Below are 23872 nucleotides of genomic sequence, written 5' to 3'. Positions count from 1 at the left end.
TCAGGGACGCTGAGATTTAAACCAAGATCTCCTAATATTCCTCCCTCTCAATTTAAAATTAGGCAGCAATTCCTTGCAGATCACTGTTGTCATCTTGTGGGGCGTGTCTCTCAGCACCCAAACATCCTGACTGTACGAGAAGCTTCTTAAGAAGAAATGCTATCCACACAGTCTGCTCTGAGCTCTCCTATTACTGAAAGCAGAGCTTAGAGCTTTCTGCAGAGGAACTCCAAGCCACTTTTTCCATGATCAACTACATGCATTAGAGGGAGTGATTTTTTTTTTATTCTCCCCAAGCCAGATTCCATTAAGGAAGCCCCATTTAACGGAAGTCAATTTACCAAAAAGAAAAAAAATTGAGCATAATTGCTTAAATACATTTTACATTGTACTACGGCAGCAATTTCCTGGGCAAACTTGGAATTCCCCAGGCCCCCCATAGTGAAGTTAATATGGACAGAAAGCTTTGAAGGGGAGAATCTCTCTTTGTGTTTCTCTTCTTTAATTATGATTCTAACAGGGAGCAAAATTAAAGAGGATCCTGGGAGGAGGAGGAGGGAGGGAAAGTAAAGGAACAGGATGGAATTCAGCCTGAACTGTTCCACTGCCTTCCCCGAGTACAGAGGCTCTATCTAGCATGAGTGGGATGGTTTGGGTTTGAATCCCACTTCTGCCACTTAATAGCTGTGTGACCTTGTGCAAGTTTCTTAACCTCTCTGTGCAGCCAGGTGGTGCAAGGGGAAAAGGCATTATGAGCATGCAAAGGCAGAGAAACACTAAAAAGCAGTGTGTGTTCCAGTTCACGTAGGTCTTCTGTTTGACTAGAGAATGGGGTGTGTGTGTATCTGTCTGTCTGCAAGTCTGTGTGACGTGCTCAGAGAGGGAAAGCAGGCAAAAGTCAGACCAGGAAGGCTTCACTGGGAAGGTGGCATTTGACCAGAGGCTTTGAGGAAGTGAGAGGGTGAGTCAGGTGGCAGTCTGGGAGAAGACCCAGCCAGGAGGCAGAGAAACTGTCAAGTGCAAAGACCCCGAGGCAGGAGCGGTCCTGCCCTGTTTTGGGGTTTTTTTTTTTTTTTGCGGTACGCAGGCCTCTCACTGCTGTGGCCTCTCCAGCTGCGGAGCACAGGCTCCGGACGTGCAGGCTCAGCGGCCATGGCTCACAGGCCCAGCCGCTCCGCGGCATGTGGGATCCCCCCAGACTGGGGCACGAACCCGTGTCCCCTGCATCAGCAGGTGGACTCTCAACCACTGCGCCACCAGGGAAGCCCGGTCCTGGCCAGTTTTGAACAGCATGGAGACCCATGTGGCTGGAGCTTTGTAAAGTATAAGTAGAGGAGGAGACAGGAGAGGTGAAGACACACTGGCTTTTTTAATGCCTGTAGACCCTGGTATGGTCTTTGACTCTAAGGATTAGAGCCACTGAATATTTGTTTTTAATTAACTCTATTAAGGTATAATTTACATAAAATAAAATTACCCATTTTATTTTATTTTATTTTATTTATTTATTTTTCTGCCTTGGGTCTTGGCTGCTGTGCACGGGCGAGCGGGGGCTACTCTTTGTTGTGGCGTGCGGGCCTATCATTGCGGTGGCTTCTGTTGTTGCAGAGCACGGGCTCTAGGCGTGCAGGGTTCAGTAGTTGTGGCACGTGGGCTCCAGAGCGCAGGCTCAGTAGTTGTGGCGCACGGGCTTAGTTGCTCCACGGCATGTGGGATCTTCCCAGAGCAGGGCTCGAACCCGTGTCCCCTGCATTGGCAGGTGGATTCTTAACCATTGCACCAGCAGGGAAGTCCCTAAAATTACCCATTTTAAAGGTACAGTTCTGGGGCCTCTGACAAATGTGTATATGCCATATCACCACCATCTCATTCAAGTTATAGAACATTTTCATCACCCCAGAAGGTTCCCCTGTACTCCTTCCCAGGCAATCCCCACCTGTACCTCTCACCCCCAGCCTTGGCAACCACTGATGTGCTTTCTCTCACTGTAGATTAGTCTTTTAAAGAGTTTCATATAAAGGGATTCACACAGTATATACTCTTTTATCACTCAGCATAATGCTTTTGAGAATCATTCCTGCTGTTGTGTGCATCAGTAGTTTGTTCTTTTTATTGGAGAGTTTTGAGTGAGGCATGATACCATCGCGATGGCAGAGTTTAATGTGATGATTCCAACATTTAAGCCTCCCATTCTCTGATAGATGCCAAGAAAACTCTCAAATGCGCATTCATGTCCAAGGAGGCAATAGTGCAGAGTAAAGATGCACAGCGCCCTGAGTTTAAGCCTTGGGAAGGAACAGTCATCATCAGGATTCCTGGGAGCAGGTGACGGTGTGGGAGAAATGGGAGGCAGGGCATGTCCCTTCGGGCTCCTGCAGCCTGTACCATTGGGGGTTAAGGCAGATCCCAGGGCTGGAGGATACCAACTTTCTGACTTCCGGTTACGAGCTTGATCATTACTCTCTTCCTGCTCTTGGGACCCCAGCATCCTCCCCTCATTCCATTTTGCAGTGAACAGCCTTTGGTTCTGAATTATTCAGGTAAATTCTCCCTATTTCTACTTCCCTTATGTAAATAGCCTCCAGGCTTTGTCACTGAGATAGAATTGAATTTGGCCTGGGGAAGAAAAAACCCACAATACTGTTTGCGGCTCCTTAGAAAACTTAAATGACTCTGCCTGTAATAAAGTATTTTAAATGGGGGCTGGTGAAATACAGTAATTGGTTTCTGTAATAGCTCTTACCATAGCAATATGGGTGATATTCCTGGAGGTTGGTGTATGTCAGCATTTTCATTATAGTAAAAACTCAGTTTTGCAGGGTGAGAAGCTCCTTGGTTAGTTCCTTTGTCTAATACGCGTTTATGGAGACCCACCATGCTGGATCTCTTCCTTTCACCCCTCCAGATCATCTCCCCTCCCTTGTCTACCCTGCTCCATACTTAGGAAGACTTACTTGTGAGACTACATCAGTATGCTCCCTTGCCCTCTGGCTTCCAATTGGGCTAGATCAACAGAAGCATCAGCAGTAGATTGGAGGAGGGGAGGGGAGGGAGGAGAGTGCGTCTTGCTCCCTCCTTGTGGGATTTTCACAAACTGGCTGTCGTCTCCACTGACTGAAGATCTGGGTCCTGCATGGTGGCCCTTTCTATGCAACCCTCTCCTTCAGGGATAACCGTGTCCTCTCCAGGCCTGTGAGTGGAAACCAGACCCCTGTTAACGGCCTCAGGATACTGCCCCATCCCTGGTGGTGAAGAGGCCATTCGTTCAACTGGAATTATTCTCATATGACTGAGCCACCTGTTTTCTGCTGGAATCCTGACACACCTGCTTTGTATCAAGCATTGTGTTAGGTGCTTAGTACGAAGATGAAGAATAAAGATGATGGAGAATAACATAGCAGCTGCCATTTACCAAGAGTTTTCTATTTTCCAGAGACCGTGCTAAAGTCTTTTTTGTGGATTATCTCATTCAATCCGGGCAGCCCTTTGGGAGAGGGATTATTATCTTCATTTTACAGATGAAGTTACAGAGAATTTAAGTAATTTTCATAAGATAACACAGCCGATCCCTCTAGAGTTCCAGCTTCTCCCCTCCCCCACCCACCCACCAGTCTGCACTGCCCTCTTTGAGGCATTATCCTAGGGAGACACACACCTAGATAAATGAATTATAATTTTAATAACATGCTGTGTAGCATCACAGAGGAGGGGGAAGGAAAATTATGTTTATTGAGCTAATATGTGTCAGATACTGGGCTAGGTTCTTTGCCCTTAAGGCATCTCACATATTCCCACAGACTCTCCAGGCCAGTGTTTTTCCTCCATTTTCAGAAATATCGACTAACTGGTCCCAGGTCACACTGGTAGGAAGTGGTGAAACCTGGATCTGAACCCAAGTCCGTGTGGCTTCAGAGCCAAGGAGAATAGGAAAGGCCTTCCTGGGGACATGGTATCTGAGGGCATCCCGAAGTCGTCTCAAGTGATACGGCTGGTGCAGGAGAGAGGGTTACGCGTGGGTACATTCCAGGCAGAAAAGGCAAAGGCATAGAAAAGGAGAAAGCTTGGAATGCTTCGACGTAAGCAGGGTGTCCAGGCGGGGTGGGAGCGATGGTGCCAAAGGGGATACATCAGGAGATTTGGTCCCTGATTCAGACGCAGGGAGGAGGAGCGGAGAGACACTGGGCATTGGCCCGCTGGAGGCTGTGGGGTTGAGGAGAGAAGGGTGAGGGGCTCCTGGGGTGCAGGACAGCGAGCAGAGCGACGAGGGGCATCCAGGGCTTAGCCTGGGTGTGGCGGAGGGGCCAGCACTGAGCGGAGACCCGTTCAAGCAGGGGACAGTGTGGAAAGTTTGGGAAGCCAGTCTTGCGTGGGCACTGGGGAGCCATGGAAGGTTCTTGAGCTCTGAGCAACTCTAGGAGGAAAGATCTGATTGACCTGAAAGCTGGCTCAGGACACAGCTGGTCGAGAGGCTGGGGCAGTGCCTGGCGACGGTTGGGGATATCCTGGTTTCCCACACACTGAGCCGGACTGGCTGAAAGCAGACAAGGCTAATCTGAGGGCAGAGAGGTGGCCCAGCAGTGGGGGCTGGCATCTTGTGGAGGAGCAGAGACAGGGGCAGGAGCCAGAGGAGACCCAGCGCCTAGTTAGTGACCCCAAAACAGGCTCTCACACCTGGGAAGGGCCGTGCTGCCTGTAGTGGTTGCCTGAGCCCTTTCTCCTGACTCCTTCGCTTCCCTGAGGGGCTGGCTGGGGGTAGCTGAACCTCTGCCCGGGAGTGGGGAGCTGAACCTCTGCTGGAGAGCTGGGCTGGTCCTCTGCTTGGGCCTGGACCTTTGCGGGGAATCTGGATCTCTGCTGGGGGTGGGTATGTCAACATCTGCTGGGGTGACGGGCCTCTGCTAGGAGGGCCGGACCTCTCTCCTGGGCAGCTAGACCTCTGCTGAAGGTGGAGAAATAGGCCTCTGTTCCAGGCCTGAAGGATCGCCCCCTCCTCTCAGCAACTCAGCGGTGGGAAGAGCCCCTGGGGGAACCAGCTCCAGCGGCCCAGGCTGCAGGCTACTGGTGGGCGGCCGGGCCAGCACGGCCTTCCCTTCTGCCAGGCCTGGGAGGAGGCCCCAGCACACATGGGCAGTGGGGAGACTCCCGGGTGCCCGGTCTCAGGCAGCTGTGGTCCCTGACCCCGTCTTCTTGTCCCCACAGGTTCACCGGAGCCAGCCTCCCAGCCCCCGTCATCAGCAGCAAAAACTGGCTGCGGCTGCACTTCACGTCGGACGGCAACCACCGGCAGCGCGGCTTCAGCGCCCAGTACCAAGGTAGGCGGGGCCGGGCTGCCCTGCTTCCTCGGGGGGCGGGGGGCGGCAGAGATGATGCGTGGGGCCATCTTGTCCCTGGACTGGGTCCAGTGTGTCTTCAGGGTACACTTGCCTCTGCTGTCCTGCTCTTATTTGCAGACTCAGAGGTCTGCATATCTGCGTCTCTACATCTGCCATTGTGGTCTGCTGTCCAAGGGAGGACACTTCTCAAATTGTGTAGAATGGTGTACTCTGAGCTGCCCGTCTTCAGGCCAGGAGAATCATACTAGTTTATACCAAGGGCCTCCTGAGAGCCAGGCACTGTGCTAGGCTCTTGGTCGGCGTCATCTCACTTAATCTTCATCATTACTCTGTGAAGTAAATACCATCACCATTCCCATTTGATGGACGAGAGACCTGAGGCCCAGAGAAATTAAGGCAGTTTCCCAAGACCATCTGAACTCCTGCCTTTTGAATCCAGAGCCCACCCTCTTAACTGGCAGAGTTTAGCCTACCCTGGTGTGAAGTGGGAGAGCTGCCCACATTTCATCTCTCGTTCATTTCACGTAGAACACAGACGTTTGACAAACGATAGGCAAAAAAGCTCTAGGGAGCTCTCTAGCTTAGGTGCTCAGATCTGTGAAGAGCTGTCTGGTGGCACGAGATCAGACCAAGAATGGCAGGTGGAAACCACAGGTAAGCAGATTTCTGCTCCAATCGTGAAGAATTTCCTAACCCCGAGAGCCACCCCTAAAAATGAGGGGGTTGGGGCTTCCCTGGTGGCGCAGTGGTTGAGGGTCCGCCTGCCGATGCAGGGGACACGGGTTCGTGCCCCGGTCCGGGAAGATCCCACATGCCACAGAGCAGCTGGGCCCATGAGCCATGGCCGCTGAGCCTGCGCGTCCGGAGCCTGTGCTCCGCAGAGGGAGAGGCCACAATGGTGAGAGGCCCGCGTACCACAAAAAAAAAAAAAAAAAAAAAGAGTGGGTTGACCCCAAGGCAGGGAGCTCCCCACGCCTAGAGGAGATCCCAAAATCCAATGGATGGCTGGGAGTAGATGACAACATTCCTTTTCAACCTTGAGTTTGTTCAAAGTACACAAAATTTATCCACAGAGATAAACACCAAGGGTTGGCTTCAGAGTTGCTCATTAAGCCATTACTATCACCAATTACAAACTGAGGTTGGTTCTAATGGATTCAGTGTGAACTTGTATTGCACACCTGTTAAGCAGAAGGCCCTATATAAGACCCTGGGGAATAGAGTGGGCTGTGCTGTGAGTGAGAGAGTGTGGTATATTGGTGTGCGTAGGACACAGGCCTGATGGAAGAGTGAGCTGTGATCACCACCTCACCGCCGAGGGTCAGGAGGGAGCACTGACTCCAGTGGAGGAGGTCCTGGCAGCTTGTCCCTCCAAGCCTCACCTCGGAGGCTTTGAGCACACTGCCCGCCCGGGAGGTGGCACCGGCAGAGAGGGGCCCCCCCAAGACCAGGCTTTCAGGCTGGACACTGGGACAAAAGCAGCACTGGGAGTAGAAGCATTACCTTGAAAATCTGAATCTTTTATGAATAGCCTCATTTCCTTAGCCTTGGGTAGCAGGAGTCCCTTGAAATATTTTTTAAAATAAACAGGAGGGGCTTCCCTGGTGGTGCAGTGGTTGAGAGTCCGCCTGCCGATGCAGGGGACACGGGTTCGTGCCCCAGTCCGGGAAGATCCCACATGCCGCAGAGCGGCTGGGCCCGTGAGCCATGGCCGCTGAGCCTGCGCGTCCGGAGCCTGTGCTCCACAACGGGAGAGGCCACAACAGCGAGAGGCCCGCATACCGCAAAAAAATAAATAAATAAATAAACAGGAAACCAACCTGGTCTGGCAAGCCTGGCTCCGAGAACTTTCCTGGATACATGTTTTCTGCCACTGAGGTTGGGCCTTTGTGGGAATGAAGCACCTCTCTGGATCTTTCTGTTGTGTTTTCCAAAATAGGAAAGACGCGATGAATGTTATTGTTTCATCTGATTAAATAGGTGCCAAGTGTTTCTAATATTTCAAGTTTCTGAGGGCCCGTTTGTCATGGTCATAGATGAGGGTTTTCTGCCAGACAACAGACAATGAGGACCCAGGCCAGGCAGTCTCTAGGTCAGGAGCACACATCCATTGCACACCTACTGTGCACCAGGCCCTGTACTAGGCAGTGTATGAGTGTTGCCGCATTCGATCCTCCCCACAGTGCAGTGGCAAATATGTTTTTAATTTCCGTATTTCAGTGGAGGAAGCTGCGGTTCAGAGAGGTTGTGTAACTTGCCCAACACGCACAGATCACACAGCCTATACATGGTGAAGCTCGAATTCATTCGCAGGCCTATGTGAGTTTTTCTGCAAAATCACAGGGCCTTCTCATGGCGCTTTGGGTGCCTCACTTTTCCTATTTGACTGGTATCTTTTAAACTTTGTTTTGTTAATCTCACCCCACCATAAAAAAATACATTTTCCATCCCAACCCAGGACACACATATATATCTGCAGAACTAAAAGGAAAATGTCACCAAGTGGTATTTACCCTTAGTAGGGGTGAGGCACCCTGAAAATTTCTTTTTCAATTTTTAATGTTAGTTGCAACCTCGAAATCAATTTCACAAGTCTGTAGCAGGGAACAACCCACAATCTGAAAAGCTGTTTTAGTTATGAACTTCTCAAACACAGGCCCTTTCTTATTCTCTCTCTGACTCCCCCCGAGACAGCCCAGAACAGGATTTGCACATTGGTGTGTGCCAGTGTTTCTCTCTGGGTTTCAAGAACTTGGCATTTATTACTTCTTTCAGACCTAACAGCAACTGTGTAAAGCAGGTACTACTATTAGCCCCATTTTACAGATGAGGAACGAGAGTTGCAGAGAGGGTAGGTATCTGGCTCAAGGTCTCCTCGATAGAATGTCGGAGTCTGAGTTTGAACCCCAGCCGTGTTCATCTGGATCTGGCATCCTGATATACTGTGGTGTATACTGATTGTGTTAATACATGATTCTCCCCTGTGAACTTTCTCTCGTGTTTTCCAGACTGAGGGTATATAGTGCAAGGGTCTACAATAATCATTTGAAAACTCAATTGGTAACTTTATAATGCAGGGTTTCTCAGCTTCTGCAAAATTGACATCATGGCCTGGATGATCCTCTGTTGTGGGAACCTGCCCCATGCACTGCAGGATGTTTAGCGGCATCCCTGGCCTCTACCCACTAGATGCTAGATGCCAGCAACACACACACACACACACACACACACACACACGACAACCAAAAAGTCTCCAGACTTTGCCAAATGTCCCCTGAGTGCAAAATCACCCCCGAATGAGAACCATTGCTCTAAAGGAGTGAAAACTTTGGAACCACTAAAGATCATTCTAAGTTTTGCTACTTGCAAGTTCAGTCCCAAAGAGTAGCAGAGAGAGGTTTCAGTCAGGGGTCTAGTAGGAGACAGGAGCATACTTATTGCATGGCTTTAACTGAAGAAGGTTTAGTGAAGGGTCCAATTACAGAGGTAAAGGTGAGATTAAACGAAACCCCAGAGGGTTTCTTTTTAATGAGATTACCCAGAGAATGAACGACAGAGAGGCCTTTACCACAGTAGAGAAAGGGCCAGGGGAGAGAGGAGCAAGAGCTGGAGCCATTGAAGAGGGGCTGCCTGGCACAACTGAGGAGCCTGACCACTGCCACCCTACAGTGCAGAAGAGGGTCCCAGGAATCTGTCACCAGTGCAGGAAGAGGGACCTGGAAATATCACTGGTGCCGAAGGAGGGGGCCTGGGAATCAGTAACCAGTGCAAGAGGGGGGCCCAGGAGTCAGTAACCAGTGCAGGAGAAGGGGGCCTGGGAATCTGTCACCAGTGCAAGAGGAGGGTGCCTGGGAATCAGTAACCAGTGAGGGAGGGGGGCCCAAGAGTCAGTAACCAGTGCAGGAGAAGGGGGCCCAGGAATCTGTCACCAGTGCAAGAAGAGGGGGCCTGGGAATCAGTAACCAGTGCAGGAGGAGGGGCCCCAGGAATCCGTAACCAGATCTTGCCCTTCTCCCTCCCTCACATCTGCTGTGCCTCCCATCTGCCAACCCAATAGGAAACCAGCAACAAGAGAACAGTCTGCTCTATGCCCTGGAGACTGACCAGTTTGACCAGTGGGCCCCCTTGTTCTGTAGCCGTCCACAGGGGTCCGGCTCTGGGGGCACAGAGCAGCAGGGAGAAGTTTAAAGAATGGTCCTGGGGAGTCATCAACATGGGATCAGCTTGACCTGCGCTCAGCTTTATGGCATTAGAGTCTCAAGGGATGTAGGGTGCTTCAGAGCCAACAATTACCAACTCCTGATTATATCAATGGATGTTTTGTCCCAGAGAAACAAAAAATAAAATTAAAATAAATAAAATAAAATAAATCTAACTAACCTACAACACAGCACATTCCATTCCTGTCTCAATCCAATCAGAATTTAGGGCTGTTCATAGCCAGACACAATTTTAACCAATACCACATGGTATCAGAGGATCTGAGTTCTAGGCTTGCTTTGCCTGGAGCTGGCTGTCGGAAGGTGGGCAATTGTATTTCATTTAACAAGCGTGTCCCATGTGACACTACCACGTGACAGCACAGAAAGATGAACACAACGAGGCCAGTCTCTGCTCTCAAGGAGAGCAGGTTCGAGAGCGGAACAGACATGAATCTACAACTTCTGTGCCACATGAGAAGAGCTATAGTTGAGGCCTGATGAAGGGTTCTAGGACTGGAGATAAAGAAGCACTTCGTTTTGCTGGACACACTTAAGGAGAACCAAAAAAGGGCAGTGACTTCAGTGTGAGTCTCAAAAAAGATGCCAGACAGACAGTGGAAAGAAGCATTCCAGGTAGAGCTGAAGCAAGGTAGCGTGAAAGTGCTAAGTCTAAGGAACCACAAATATCTGTGTGTGTCTGGAGCACAGGTCAGCAAACTATAGCCTGCAGGCCAGACCTAGCGCTCTGTCTGTTTTCATATGGTTCTTGAGCTAAAAATGGGTTTTACATGTTTAAATAGTTGGAGGAAAAAAATCAGAAGAAGAATAATATTTCATAGCACATAAAAGTTACATGAAATTCAAATTTCAGTGTCCATAAATAAAGGTTTCTTGGAACTCAGTTACACTCATTCATAGACAGATTGTCTACAACTGCTTCAGTGCTACCAGAGTTGGGTAGTTTGCAATTGAGATGATGGGCCACAGCCTAGTATATTTACTCACAGACCTTTTACAGAAAACATTTGCCGACCTAGAGCGAGGTCTGCAGTCCACAGCAGTGAGGGGTAGCGGGTCATGAGGCTGTAAAGAGAGGTGGGGGTCTCGCCGTAAAAAGCTGCAGTAAAGCTGGGCTTGGTTCCGTGGTGATGAGAGGTGATCAGAAGTTTTAACAAGAGGGGAGGTGTGATCATGTTTTCATTCTAGAAAAATCTTTGCTCTAGAATGAAACTAGTGGGAGACAGTTAAGAGTTTTGGAGAATGAGAGGATGATGAGGATCCAGAGTTTAGGCAGAGGCAGTGGAGAGGGAGAGGGGGAGACAGACCAGAAGAGACCTTTCCATGGCAAACCACCCTGGACTCAGGACTCGTCAGATTTGGGAGTGAGGGGGGAGGGGGAAAGGAGATGAATGAGTCAGGGGTGAATCTTAGGTTTCTAGCTTGAGTAAGTGAGTAAAAAAAAAAAAAAAAAAGTACTATTCACCAAGGTAGTCTCTGGCACAGGGAGATGGGGGATGGATTTTGCTTGAGACATTGATTCTGGGATAACAGGGGTTGAGAGACTATCTAATAAGTACTTGGCTATTCTGTCCATCTGTAGCTCAGAGAAGAAAGGTCTAGTCTAGAGATAAAGACGTAAACGGTTCAAGGCAAAGAAAGTAGAGGCTGAGGCCGCCAATCCCCTCTTAGGGCACGAGTCCTCCCCATGTGTGTAATATGGGCCCAAGAGAGTGTGCTTTTAAAGTGGGTTCCTTGGAGGCCAAGGGGTTCTTCCAGCAGCTATTTTGCTAGGGGCTGAGCAGGTGGGATTTCCACCCCAGCTTCAACCAGAGAATTCTCTCTTTGACCTATCTGCAGCAGGCATTTACCTAAGCAGATTAAAATAGGTTCCTGTACCTGGCAACCCCAGGACTTGAGGTTCTATAAGGTTCCTTCCGGTTTGGAAGGCCACTGAGGTTGTATAATCAATCCCTCTGTCTCCAGGCGAGGAATATTTCCAGTCCTTCTCAGAGTGTTAATTGCTTTCTTGGTTGTTTTGTTTTTATTTTTTTTAAGCCTAAAGGGAATGACAGTGAGAAGAGCCTTTTTTTAAATGCCCACAGTGGCCAATGATCACAAAGGGTGAGGGGCTTCCTTGGCAGGGAGGATAGCACCCCTCACTATTGCTTTCCTCATCTGTAGAGGGAATAGTATTAACCCCACAGGGCTACTGGAAATTAAAGGAGCTCCTGGTAGAACATCGGACACGTGGCAGTCACTCAAGAAATGGAAACTTGAAGCTTCCTACCCCATCAGTCACCTTGACCCCCTGTTTGTTATCTGGGAAACCCTTGTGCAGTGACAGCGAGCTGCCCGCTCTGGCTCCTTCTCACACGTGCTCCCTTTGCTGCCACTCTGACCTGATGATCATCCTCTAGTGTCTGTCCCTCCCTTCAGCCAGATCCCAGCCTGGCCCCACTGTCCCTTCTCACTGCCTCTCTTGTCAAGTCAACCCTGGTGACCAGGAGACTGGAAGATATTCTGCTTTCTAGAAGTCCTGTGCTGAGTCTCAGTTGTCTGCCAAATAAACTTTCCATTTGAGAACAATTTGCATTTACTGAGATGCTTGAGGCTTTTTACGGTAACAAGCTGAAGCTTCTGTTTTTCACATGAACATGTTGCGTTCTTACTTGTGACTGATCCACAGTCCTGGGCCAGAGCAAAAATGCCTCAGGCATCCCATGGCCCAAGCTCTGACTCATCTGTCCTATTCTTTTTTTTTTTTTTCTATCTGTTTGCATTCCTTTTCCTCTTGCTTATTTTGCTTAATGTTTGTGAAACTTGTCTGTATTGTTGCATGCAGCTACAGCTTGTTCATTTTCATTGCCATGTGGTATTCAATTGTGTTCATATATTGCTGTTTGTCCATTCTATACCTTTGATCAGTTTTTGAGTGGTTCCTAGTTTAGTCGCTGTAAAAACAGCCCCATTAGGAATATGAATCCTGGTGTACACATGCAAGAGTTTCTCTTGGAATAAGAAGTAAAATTACTGGGTGGTGGGTATGTGTATGATGCCTACTTTCTGAAGTGGTTTTACCAGTTTACATTCCCCACAGTGTACTGAAGCTGTCACTGGTCTATCTGTCCTATTCTTGTTGGCCCTCTGAGCTGCCAGACCCTTACCAGCCTCATTTCCAGGTTTGGGCCTCTGGGGGCCTCAGCACAAGTCTCAGGAGCCCAGGGCCGGCTACCTACAAAGCCAAGCTCCTGAATTCAATCAAGAGGGAGCCTGGACTTCCCTGGCAGTCCAGTGGTTAAGACTTCACCTTCCAATGCAGGGGGTGTGGGTTCGATCCCTGGTCAGGGAGCTAAGATCCCACATGCCTCATGGCCAAAAAACCAAAACGTAAAACAGAAGCAATATTGTAAAAAATTCAATAAAAACTTTTTAAAAAATGGTACACATCAAAAAAAAAAAAAAAACTCTGAAAAAAAAAAAAGAGTGGGCCTGAACTGAAAAGTGGGCGTGAACACATATGTGATGCCCCTCACCTCACCAGGCTTCACGTGTAACCCCTTCCTTTGGCCAGAAATTAATTCAAAGTACGTATTCTGTAACACTGGGTCATTTATCCACTCAGTAATCAAACCCTTATTGGGAACCTTCTATGTGCCTGACTCTGTGTCAGTCCCTGGATGCAGACATAGGAGCTCATGAGGCAAATGGCTAGAAGCAGACCTGCTGTTCCCGTGTAATGAGGGCTTCAGCAGAGGTCCGAATGAAGCCTGGAGAGGGCACTGACTACTCCCTGAGACGTAGACAGAGAGGCAGAGAGGAAGTAACCTCTGAGTGAGGCCTTCCAACAAGAGGTGGCCAAGCAGAAAAGAGGAGAAAGGATGTTCCAGGGAGAGAGGAAAGTGTTGCAAAGGCAACTGAAACCAATAACTGATGGCCATAGTGATCCCTTAAACATCCTTCTTCTGGTCGTTTCCTCCAGCTGACTTCTGGGAAGTTGTTCGTGAAGACCGCTGCACAGCCCATTATTAATAGCAAAGCATGTCTCTATTCTTTCTCAAGTTCTTTTCCCATTTAGGTTATTACAGAGTGTTGAGCAGAGTTCCCTGTGCTATACAGTAGGGTTAGGGTTAGGGTTATAACTGAATCAGTGTGCTGTATACCTGAAACTAACACAACGTTGTTAATCAACTATATTCCAATATAAAATTAAAAAAAATTTTAATAGCAAAGCACGGTCCTAGGAATTAGAACATGGACCACCCCCTACGCTGCCCCCCATCTACCATGCCAGGGTCCTCCTCTCCTTTAGCAATTCCAGCGGCACAGCGAGTTTTGCTGTGGTTAACCGAAAAACTGCACCAGCATCTCCCAGCAGAGCACTACTTACCACCTGAGTTGGGTTGATGATTCCTTTTGCCACCATATTTTAAAAATTGCGCAGCATGGAGGCTTCCCTGGTGGTGCAGTGGTTGAGAGTCCGCCTGCCGATGCCCCGGTCCGGGAAGATCCCACATGCCGCGGAGCGGCTGAGCCCGTGAGCCATGGCCGCTGAGCCTGCGCATCCGGAGCCTGTGCTCTGCAATGAGAGAGGCCACAACAGTGAGAGGCCCGCGTACCTCAAAAAAAAAAAAAAAATTGCGCAGCATGGTGCATAAGCAGCCTCAGAGGAAGTCTGCAAAAATTTCTCAACTATCCGTTATCCTTCAACACCTGCATTCTTAGCAATGGTCATTGCCAGAGTTTTGAGTGTTCTTTTAATGATTTCTGTACCAATTTTTTGCTCTTCATTTAGCTGGATCAGTGAGTCCAAGCCTGGAATGCACTGAAGCAAAGCATCCAGGTGACGCTTTTGTCAACAGCAGCTCTTGTGGCATTCAGAGCATCTGGGACTCATCCTCTTCCACGTCACTTGTCCTAGCAGTCTTCAGCAGAGTTACTCCATCTGAAGTTTTGCTAGATGTTCATTTAATTTTTCTTTTTCATGGTCTCTAACAGTAACATTCTAACTGCTCAGTGATTTCTTAACTATGTTTCTCCATTTCAATATTGTCACCTTTTCCTTGCAAGAATGTGACATCACCTTTGGTCCCAATAACCTCTCCAGTTTTTCCTAGGTCATGAAGCAAAACCTCTTAAAGACTAAGGGTCCAACTCACTTTTCCAAATACCACACCAACAGTAGCATCAGCCTTGTTGGGTTCATTCTGTGACACCAAAACCTGGAGCTTGGGCTCTTATAACCCAAAAGCCAATTTTCATCCTATTCCATTTGAGTGTACTGAGGGCATTTTCAACAATTATAACCAAAGACTTTCACTGGACATTGGCAAGTTCAAGAGTGGATACCAGAAACCATCATTATCCTGGAATCCCCATTTCTGAACTTTTGATGTATTATTCAAGCAGAGAGATATGTAATCTTAGTCAACTTTTGTGCCTTCAGTTCCTAATTCATCATACAGTGTTTTCCTGTCCTCTATTGTAAGCACACTCTTTGAACCTTTGTGGTTACATCAGAAATGATGTTGCTGATTTCTGTCTCCATTTTTAGACATTGTGGCAAATTGAGCAGTCTCTTCGGGGTTTAGCACAGGTTTGGGCTGCTTCCTTAGTTCAGCAGTTACAGCGTCAACACGCAGCCTCGCACCATTCCTGGTTTCCACCAGATTAGCACCTTAGCTAATCTTCTTGAAGCCTTCCATGGCAATCAAGAGTGCCAGTGCAGTAGCAGTGATGGTGCCACTCCAGCCTCTTCATTTGTGTTGGCAGCATCCCGATCAAGTCTGGTGCGATAGTTTTATATTTATCCTTTCAGTCAGTCGACCTGGCAACAGATACCTCATCTTTTGTTACTCTGAGGCATCTTCAGCTCTGTTCTGTAATCACTGTTCTTCCCACTGTTCTTCTCCGTAGTAAGGGCTTCCCCATCTGCTAGAAGGTCTACAGCTTGAAGCATTAGGTCTTAGGCATCTGCACCGAATTTTATGTCTTTGGCATGAATCTCAGTGAGATGAGGAGCCAGTGCGCCAGAACCTGGCTTTGTCCAGCAAAAGACAGTGAGTAATAAAAGCCTTTCTGCAGGGCTGGTGACCAGGCCGCGAGGCAGGTCCTCAATGACAACGGAAGGGCAGAGTGCAGGATGCACACCCAAGTTTGCGAAGTGGCACTCAGATTGCCATTTTTAAAAGATCACTGTCTGCAACATTTTTTAAGATGGGCCAGAGACAGTGAATCGGTGAACCAAAACCAAGCAAAAAAAAGGATGAGTTTAGGGCAGGAATGGCTTAGAACATTGAAAGAAGGATACACACTGGAGAAATTTTCTGAGGCTGAATGAACTGGATTTGGTGTGGATGTGGATGTGGGAGGACATGAAGAGATGGTCCAGCCAGCAGGACAGCCAGGTGGTGGGGAAAGGCGAGTGATCAGGCTGAGAGCAGGGGCTCACTGTTGTGGAGGGAAGTCTGAATCCACTGGGATGAGAAGAAGCCATAGGTTCCATGCACCTCTTGGTTCCCAGAGCCATGGAGGCAGGTTAGGCCTCCCTCTCCTGTCTCCTCCACTAACAGGTCCTTGTCTCCCACTAGCTCCACCCAATAACTGATGCTGCAGATTAGAGAGGCATTTGTATCACCAGATTCTTCCAGCTAAATGTGTACCATGTGTTCCGCTCACCTTTACAACAGTGGGGAAATGTCTTATAATTAACCAGAATATAAAGGATGAATGGAGCAGCCTGGCAGTCTCCTGTAGTCATTATCATTCAGAGGAGATGAGTGTATCTACTAAGATTTCACATGTCAACCAGTTAAAGCCAGCACTTTTCTCTTGGGAGTCCTGACTTTGTTCACATACAGTACAAACACATGTATAAGTATGAATTATATTTGTATGTAAGGGTTTGTAGCCATACATACACAGGGGCGTAAATGTGTTCTTGTGGGTGCACTGGTTGTAGACACAGAGGTGCATGCGTGCCTGGATGTGTGGCATGCATACATGCGCCGGGGGTGTGCATTCAAGTGTAGCCAGGACCCAGGAGCCAGCCCCAGGCTCCACTTTTTCTCCACTGCGCCAGTAGTTACAGAATCTTCTTTAGAGACCAGTGCTTCAGTGTAATACCATAGGTGCTACGCGAGTGGGCGCTCCATGAATGAATGTTCCAACAAGAACAAATACACCTCAGAAATTCTCCGGGTCCTTGCTGTTTTGCCCTTGCTTTCTGCTTAGGTCTGTTAGCAGTGCGCTGTGGAGACCTAGAGAGAGAAGTGCCCTTGTTCTCTGACCCTTCACACCAGGTCTGCCCTGGTCTGTCCAGCTAGTTCTTCTACGAGCTCATTTCAAGGCTGATTTCCCATGGTGCTGCATCTTCCATGGTCACCCACCACACACTTGGTCAGACTAAGACAAATTAGCTGTCTGTAATTCCATGTGCCAGTGCTTCCCTGGGATAGCCAAACTACTGCGACCCCGGTATATGGAGGTGGTTTCTGGACACTAAGATCCTTGGCCATGTGGATGTTGCCAGGTGGGTACCCCCCCAGCCAGGTTGCTTTCTGACCCATTCATCAGTTCTGGGGATGGCATAGGCTAGCTGGGCCTGGACATATGTTTTCTGAGAGGTTGTGTTATTAGTGTGAGTTACCCCTACCCACAGAGCTGTGGCCCCCGCATTTCCCAAGCTAATGTGGGGACCCACCAACAGCATGGGTGACACAGCCTCTCAGACCTGGCTCAGAGGGGTAAACGGTCCCAAAGTTTGCATATAAGTTAAGGATCCCCCTCTAGCTTTTCAGGTTCCTTCTCAACCAGTTCTTCTCATCACCTTAACAAACTCCATCCCATGGTGAGTAGCAGGGTGCAAAAGAGGAAGAACGGAATTAGTTCCTGCTGGGAGGCATCATGACGTCATCCAGCGACTATTAAGCACTGATGAGTCAGGTTAGACAGTCCTTCGTGGAGAGGACCGAGTAGACAGGATGGACGTAGACATTGGAAGGATTCCCTCTGGGGCCTGGAGATGGGGGAGGGGCAGGAGCCTCTTTCTCAATGCAACCTTGAGAAGAGAGGAAGAGGGCTTCCTCTTAACCACCCCCTCATATCCACCTGCATCTCACTGTCCCCCTTCAGCAGCTACAAGGAAAACCCAAGCAGTGTTTGCCCCTGGGAATGGCATCCACGGGGCACTGACCCCCTTCCCCACCCCCTCCTCCAGTGGACACTAGAACTTGAACAAGGGACTTGGGAAGACTCTGACTCACCTCCTCCTCCTTTGCTGGATGCCCTGAGCCATCTTCCCAGACCTGCCCTCAGATGGGCTGCACTGGGTCCTAGAGACCCCTCTCCTGATCCCTGCCCATTGGTGGGGCATCCGGGAGAAGAGCTGGAATTGTTCTCGCAGTGCTGGGACCATTCCTGTTCTCTTAGGGATGCTGAATCAGAGGACGTTTTTTCCCCTGCCTCACCGTTATCAGCTAGGCTTGAATAATGCATGTTTCCCTATGAATACCGTCTGTTTGATAATGGGCCCACGTTAGTGTTCCTTGGAAATTTTCCTGCTGGATACACATGGAGAGTAATGCACATTTATAAAAGGGATTTGAATGCACGTTGGGAAGTGGTGACTCCATGGAAGTAACTGAATTTTGTCAGGCATTCAGCTTAGACAGCAGCTTGCTGGGGGACCAACCTTTGGGGAGCTTTTTGATATAGGCAGAGCAGGGATGAACAGGGGGTGGGGGAATACTCGGAGTTGGTCCCCTTTGCACACCTGATCGCTGTGGGCTTTAGTTCTGGGGTTGACATGTTATCTCAAGTACAGAGTGAATATCTGAGTCTCCAGGGGCTGAGCTTGGGAGGGGGCAGATGCTGAAGAAGGTTGACCATGCCCTTGGGATGACGTTGGGGACAGGTCACAAGAGAAGATGCTGAGGTCCCACCAAGAGCACAGCTGCCTCCTGGCTGTGTGACCTACAATAAATCACTTAAACCATTGTGAACCCCAATTTTATTATCGATCAAGTAGGTATAATAACTACCAATCAAGGTTGTTGAACATATATAAGGACCAAATGAAATGATTATTGAGGACCTGCTATGAACCAGGCGCTATTCTAGGCATTGGGGCCACAGCAATGAACAAAACAGACAAAAATCTCTGTCTTTGTGGAGCTTACGTTGCAACGTAGGATGACAAAAATCACTAAGAAAATTATATGTATGCTAGAAGGTTAGGGATAAAGTGGGTAGGGGTTAGGGAGAGCTGGGGTTGGAGGTGTAGTTTTAAGTGGAGTGGTCAGAGAAGGCCTGCCGTAGGAAGTGGCGTTCTCACAAAGGCTTCAAGGAGAGAAGGGAGCAAGTCATGAAGATATCTGGGAAAGTGCCTTCTAGGGAACTGGCAGGCTGAAGCAGGCATGCCCTGGTGTATTGTTGGAATATCAGGGGGGCCCACGTGGCTGCAGAAGAGTGACCGAGGTCGAAGATGGGGTCAGAGATATTACGGAGAGGACCAGTTGGTCTGGGCAGGCCCTTTTAAAGACGTTGGCTTTTCCTATAGGAGAGTTGGGTTGCCCCTGAAGAGTTTTGAGGAGAGATGTAATTTGGTCTGACTTGTGTTTTAACAAGATCCTTCTGGATCTCGTGTTGAGAACAGATTAGATGGGGGCAAGTGTGGAAGATGGAAGGCCATGGCAACAAGGGGAGAAGTCTTGGAGATTTGGACCAGAGATGCAGATGTAGAAACTGCACTGGGGATAAATTTGGAAGGGTTTACTGATAGATCGTGTGTGGGTGTGAGAGAAAGAAAGGGGTCAGTGATGCTGATTTAAGTAAAGAACTTGTAAGGCCCTCAGCCCAGGAAGTGCTGGTCACAGTTGTTACCGCTGCTGGTTCCAGTAAGAGTGGGGCTGAGCCACCCGGCAGGGGGTTCTGGGGTTGGACAGATAAACCAAACCATATAACCAGAGACAGGATGAAGCCCTTGGACACCAGCAGAATGCTTTGGAGCATAGGGGTACTCAGACCCAAAGGAGGTTGATGGATTCAGAGGAATAGCCTTTGGAATTGTAGAGTTCTGACTCTGGGGCCCTTTGTATGCTATTTGGCCAAGTCCTGATGAGCTACGGACTGGACTTAGTGTTGGGATCAAAACCCAGTTCAATCCATCAGACCATCCCCCAGTGACCTCCCGGACTCGGCTGCGCCTGCTCACAATAGGTCAGCTGGTGTGGGCTGGGCTCGGCTAGGATGGTGGGCCCTGCTCCTCATGTTCTCATCCTCCCAGGACCAGCCATGTCTTCTCCCAATGATGGCAGAGATTCAAGTGGGCAAGCCTAATCTGGCAGGCACTTTTCAAGTCTTTGGACATGTCAAGGCCTCCATAATGACCAAACCCAAAGTCAAGGGGTGAGGAAATATACTCCACCTCTTGAACAGGAAGGACTACAGTCACATTTCATTGCAACAGCTGTGGTTACAGCGAGGGTGACAACTTGGGGCCCTAATGCAATGTAACACACCTGGCCAGGGCTGGTTCAGAAATTGGCCAGGACTGGATCGGGAAGGGAGCTGAGCTGCAGAGGGCGGGCTGTGGGGCTTCGCATGTGGACACTCACTACCAGTTTGCAGGGAGATCGCCCCAGAGAGCCAGCCTTGATAGCAGCTCTTTCTCCGTGTTTGAGACCCTGTTGCACTTGAACGCTACCCTTAGTATATCCCTGCCCGGAGGGGCTTCTGGCCTTGACCCACCATGGAATGTCCCAAGCTAAGAGAGGGATCATTCTAGAGGGACCCATCCCCAGTCCCATATGACAACTAAGCCTGATTTTCCTTTCACCTCTTCTCTAGTCAAGAAGCAAATTGAGTTGAAGTCTCGAGGCGTGAAGCTGATGCCCAGCAAAGATAACAGCCAGAAGACGTCTGTGTGTAAGTGTCCGCCCGGCCAGGCCTCTCGCTCGAGGCCAGAACCGCTGGCGCTGTGACCGCGGGGAAGCCAGATGATGCTGCGCTGATGTCCCTTCAGCCCGGCTTCCCTCCGCCCGGGTCTGCGTGTGCACACACTAACCTGGTGCCCAGTCAGCAGCCCCGGGACCTGCCCTTTGTCTTCTCGTGTTCCTCCTCCCATTCCCCTCCTGCCTCTCCTTTCTCCCTCACTTCCCATTCTAACTGCAGTCCAGGGAGTCATTACTGCTACATTTCTTTCTTTATTTTTCCTTTTGAATCACTTCCACCTGCTAAGACAATCCTTTTTCTGGCTCGTCTAGGAGTCAGTAAACTCCAGCTGGGATTTTTGAGGCTTCAAGTCCCTGATTCCAGCTTCCAAGGCAGGATTGGGGGAAGGGGAGAGAGGGGAATGCCTAGAACCTTCCACCAGTGTCCATGGACCTGGCTGGGCAAAAGGTGGACTAGAAGGGGGGGTGGTCCTGCTTCTTGAGCTGATGGGGCAGTGCCGGGGGCTCCCTGCTTAGACATGGGGCAGATTCTGTCCATGGAAACGTGTTCCTGCCATTGATGTTTGAAAGATCAAAAGGAGAATGTCCAATGCTGGGCAATTGTCTGGAATGTCACTCCAGAAGCACCTGATCAGAGCCTGTGCTAAGGGGCTTTTGAGCTAGAGCATAGGAAGGATTTCCCAAAGGCTCTGGGCCACTCCAGGAGGCTGGACTTGAAAGCAGAGCAGATTTTTCCAAGAAATGCTCCGTTTTCATTCTGGAGGTGGTGGCAGGGAGCCTCCCTTGGTCCCCCAAACACCTGGCCTTCTGGTCTACCTTCTGCCTCCCGTTGCCCTCTGCTTCTCACGCCCTTCTCTCTCTCCTTCCACTCGTCCTCCCTCTTTCCACTTTCCTCTCCTTCCTCCTCCCTCACCCTATCTGCTTCCCCCTCTTTTTCTCTCTGTCTCTGCTCCCCGCTGACCCTCTCCTTTCCTCTTTCACCTCCATGTGCTCCCTTCCCCTGAGGTGCTGGAAGTGATTGCTGGAGAGAGGTAGAGAGAGGCCATGGGTGGGTCCAGAGCTCCGTGCTTGGGTGGCAGGGAGCAGCAGGGGGAGAGGCAGTTTTGTCCCAAGGCCGTGACGAAACTGAGCCTGGCTGTGGGCTTTCTCTGGTCTTTCAAGTTTTCCAGTTGGAGACAGATACCACTCCTTGCCTCTGGGGACCATTGTCTGGTCACCCTGCCACAGGGGCCTGGATGGCAGAGGGCAGCCAGAAGGCCCTGCTTCTGTGCTTGACTAGGGAGCCAAAGGAAGGAACAGAGCATTAGGTCAGGAGTCTGCAGGGAAGGCTCAAGACATGGCCCGGGCCCTCCCCGGCTCTTTCTTTCTGCAGCCACAGGAAACCAGAGGAGCCGAGGCAGGCACGATTCAACTTCAGAGTTTGCCCTGGGGCCACAGGCAAACTTTAAGGAAACTGCTCTGACTTGGGAGAGCACATTTTTATCCCAGTTGTATCCTTAGGTAACTGTGATACCCCAGGCCCTAACACCTCGGTTTCCCCATCTGTAGAATGGGGATGCAAAACCTTATCCTCCCTTTCTCCTTTGGATCTGAGATGGGCCTTCTTGACCTAGGACTTCAGGAGGTCCATGAACTCGCTAGAAAATCACATGTGATGTTGTGGGTGCGTTTTGGGGTAGAAGGGAAGGGTCTGTGGTTTTCATTAGTTCTCAGAGGTACCAAAAGCTCCCTCAGAAAGATGAAGAAACCCTATTTAAAAAAAAAAAATTCAAAACCTCTTTGAAAAAATATACATTTCTCTACAACAAGGTACTGGTCTCCTTTCTGAGATTCCCTCAGGGAGGAATGGGTTTGTGACTCAAGCTGCCTCGGAGGCAGGTCACCAAATGTCTGCAGGGGTCTGGCCCATTGTGTTCTGCCCAGATTCCCTGTGGACAGACGTCCTGAACTTCAGGGGAGGAGTGGGCCACACTTACATCTCCTGGATCCTACTTACTGCCTTTACCAGTCTGTGGGCACCATGGGTCCCTGGCCATTGGTTCTGACCACCCATGTGTCTGTGGCTCCCTTCACTTTGAGTAGAAGGCATTGTCTTTCTGAGTGTGTTGCGGCTTCTTCCTCACCATAGGGACCGGGGCAAGGGTCCCCTTCCAGTCTCTTCCCTCTGCAGCCAAGAGCAAATTCATGCTACAAGCACAAGCGGCTGGTCTTGAATAGGCAGGGGAGGCTGGAACTCAGGAAAGAAAGGGGAAAAACCTTTTGTCTCTGTAACTCTGACAGTAAACTGTTCACTGGGATTTGAGTTTGCTTGTTCCCGGGGGGCCTTGAAGGCTCACACAGGGATGCCGTCACCTGTTCGGTCCTCCCAGGAAGAGAGGGTACTGGGGGTGTATGAGCTACTCACTGCTGGTCTTGCAATTTCCTGGATGGCGCCTGAGCCTCATTTTGGGCTGGCTGATTAAAGGGGACAGCAAGTTTTGCCATACATGTCAGGGGCTGTGGTTCGGTGGGTGGGCTTCGCCATGACCTTGGCTCTCCCGTCCAGCCACATCCTCATCGGTCAGCCTTCCTCTATGCTATGCTGAGCAGTGTCAGCTCTGAACGAGAGGGCGAGAGAAGGAGGCAAGAATCTGCTGTGCATTCTTAACACGCGGCAAGGTGGCGTGTGGTCCCCATGTGGTGGTCAGCAGGGCCTTTGGATGGGGGTGGTCGGTGCACAGGATTGAGTAGGCAGGGCCTAAAGAAGGTGGGCGCTTAGCTCAGAAACCCGCAGTAGGGATGGATCACGGTGAGGCTGGCTTGTCAACAGATGGACCCGCAGGTACAGCTCAGGGGTCCTCTCTCCCTCCTGCCCCTGGGGATCCTGGAAGCCCCAGTTTTCTCTTTCCTCCCCGCTGCTCGCAAAACACCGAGGCCCCAGGAGGCAGGGGCTCGCTCTGCTTTTGGAGATGGCGCTTCTGTCTTATTAGCCGAGCCTGAAGGGTCCTGGACTGGGGGAATGTTGACGTAGCTTAGTTGAGGATGTGAAAGTTTCAGAAGTAGAGGTTTGGCAAGGAAGGGGATGGGAGTAGGGGACGAGCGTCCAGTAGGAGCGACTGGCTTGAGCCTGGCACTGTGGAATGTTGGAGAAAAGGAGGCTGCCCAAGAGGCCTTGTACTCGTCAGCACACAACCAAGAGGGTAACTGGTCTCTGGCTTGAGCACTGTCCAAACTCAACTGGCTTGAGTCTGTCCAAATGCCCAGGTTCCCTTGGCCAGCCACACCCGGGGCTCCCTGGAGATTTGGGCAGGTTTCTAACAGTAGCAATGAGCTTCAAACTCAGGTCTGAAATGAGACTAAATGAGTCAAAAATGGGATTCCCCACTGCTGCACTTCCATCAACTCACTT

General features: G+C 49.8%; 1 protein-coding gene across 2 annotated transcripts in view; it reads left to right on the top strand.

Annotated features, from left to right (window-relative positions):
- CSMD2 (CUB and Sushi multiple domains 2) overlaps nucleotides 1-23872 on the top strand; it is a 660274-nt gene that overhangs the window by 311731 nt on the left and 324671 nt on the right. For both annotated transcript variants that reach the window (XM_060081981.1, XM_060081974.1), the window contains exons 6-7: nucleotides 5200-5312; nucleotides 20381-20458. In XM_060081981.1, the coding sequence (XP_059937964.1) occupies nucleotides 5200-5312; nucleotides 20381-20458 (191 nt within the window). The remainder of the gene's footprint in view (nucleotides 1-5199; nucleotides 5313-20380; nucleotides 20459-23872) is intronic.

Source organism: Mesoplodon densirostris, chromosome 2, assembly GCF_025265405.1.
Source record: "Mesoplodon densirostris isolate mMesDen1 chromosome 2, mMesDen1 primary haplotype, whole genome shotgun sequence".
NCBI classification, from domain to species: domain Eukaryota; kingdom Metazoa; phylum Chordata; class Mammalia; order Artiodactyla; family Ziphiidae; genus Mesoplodon; species Mesoplodon densirostris.
This window is presented reverse-complemented; position numbering and strand designations above follow the sequence as displayed.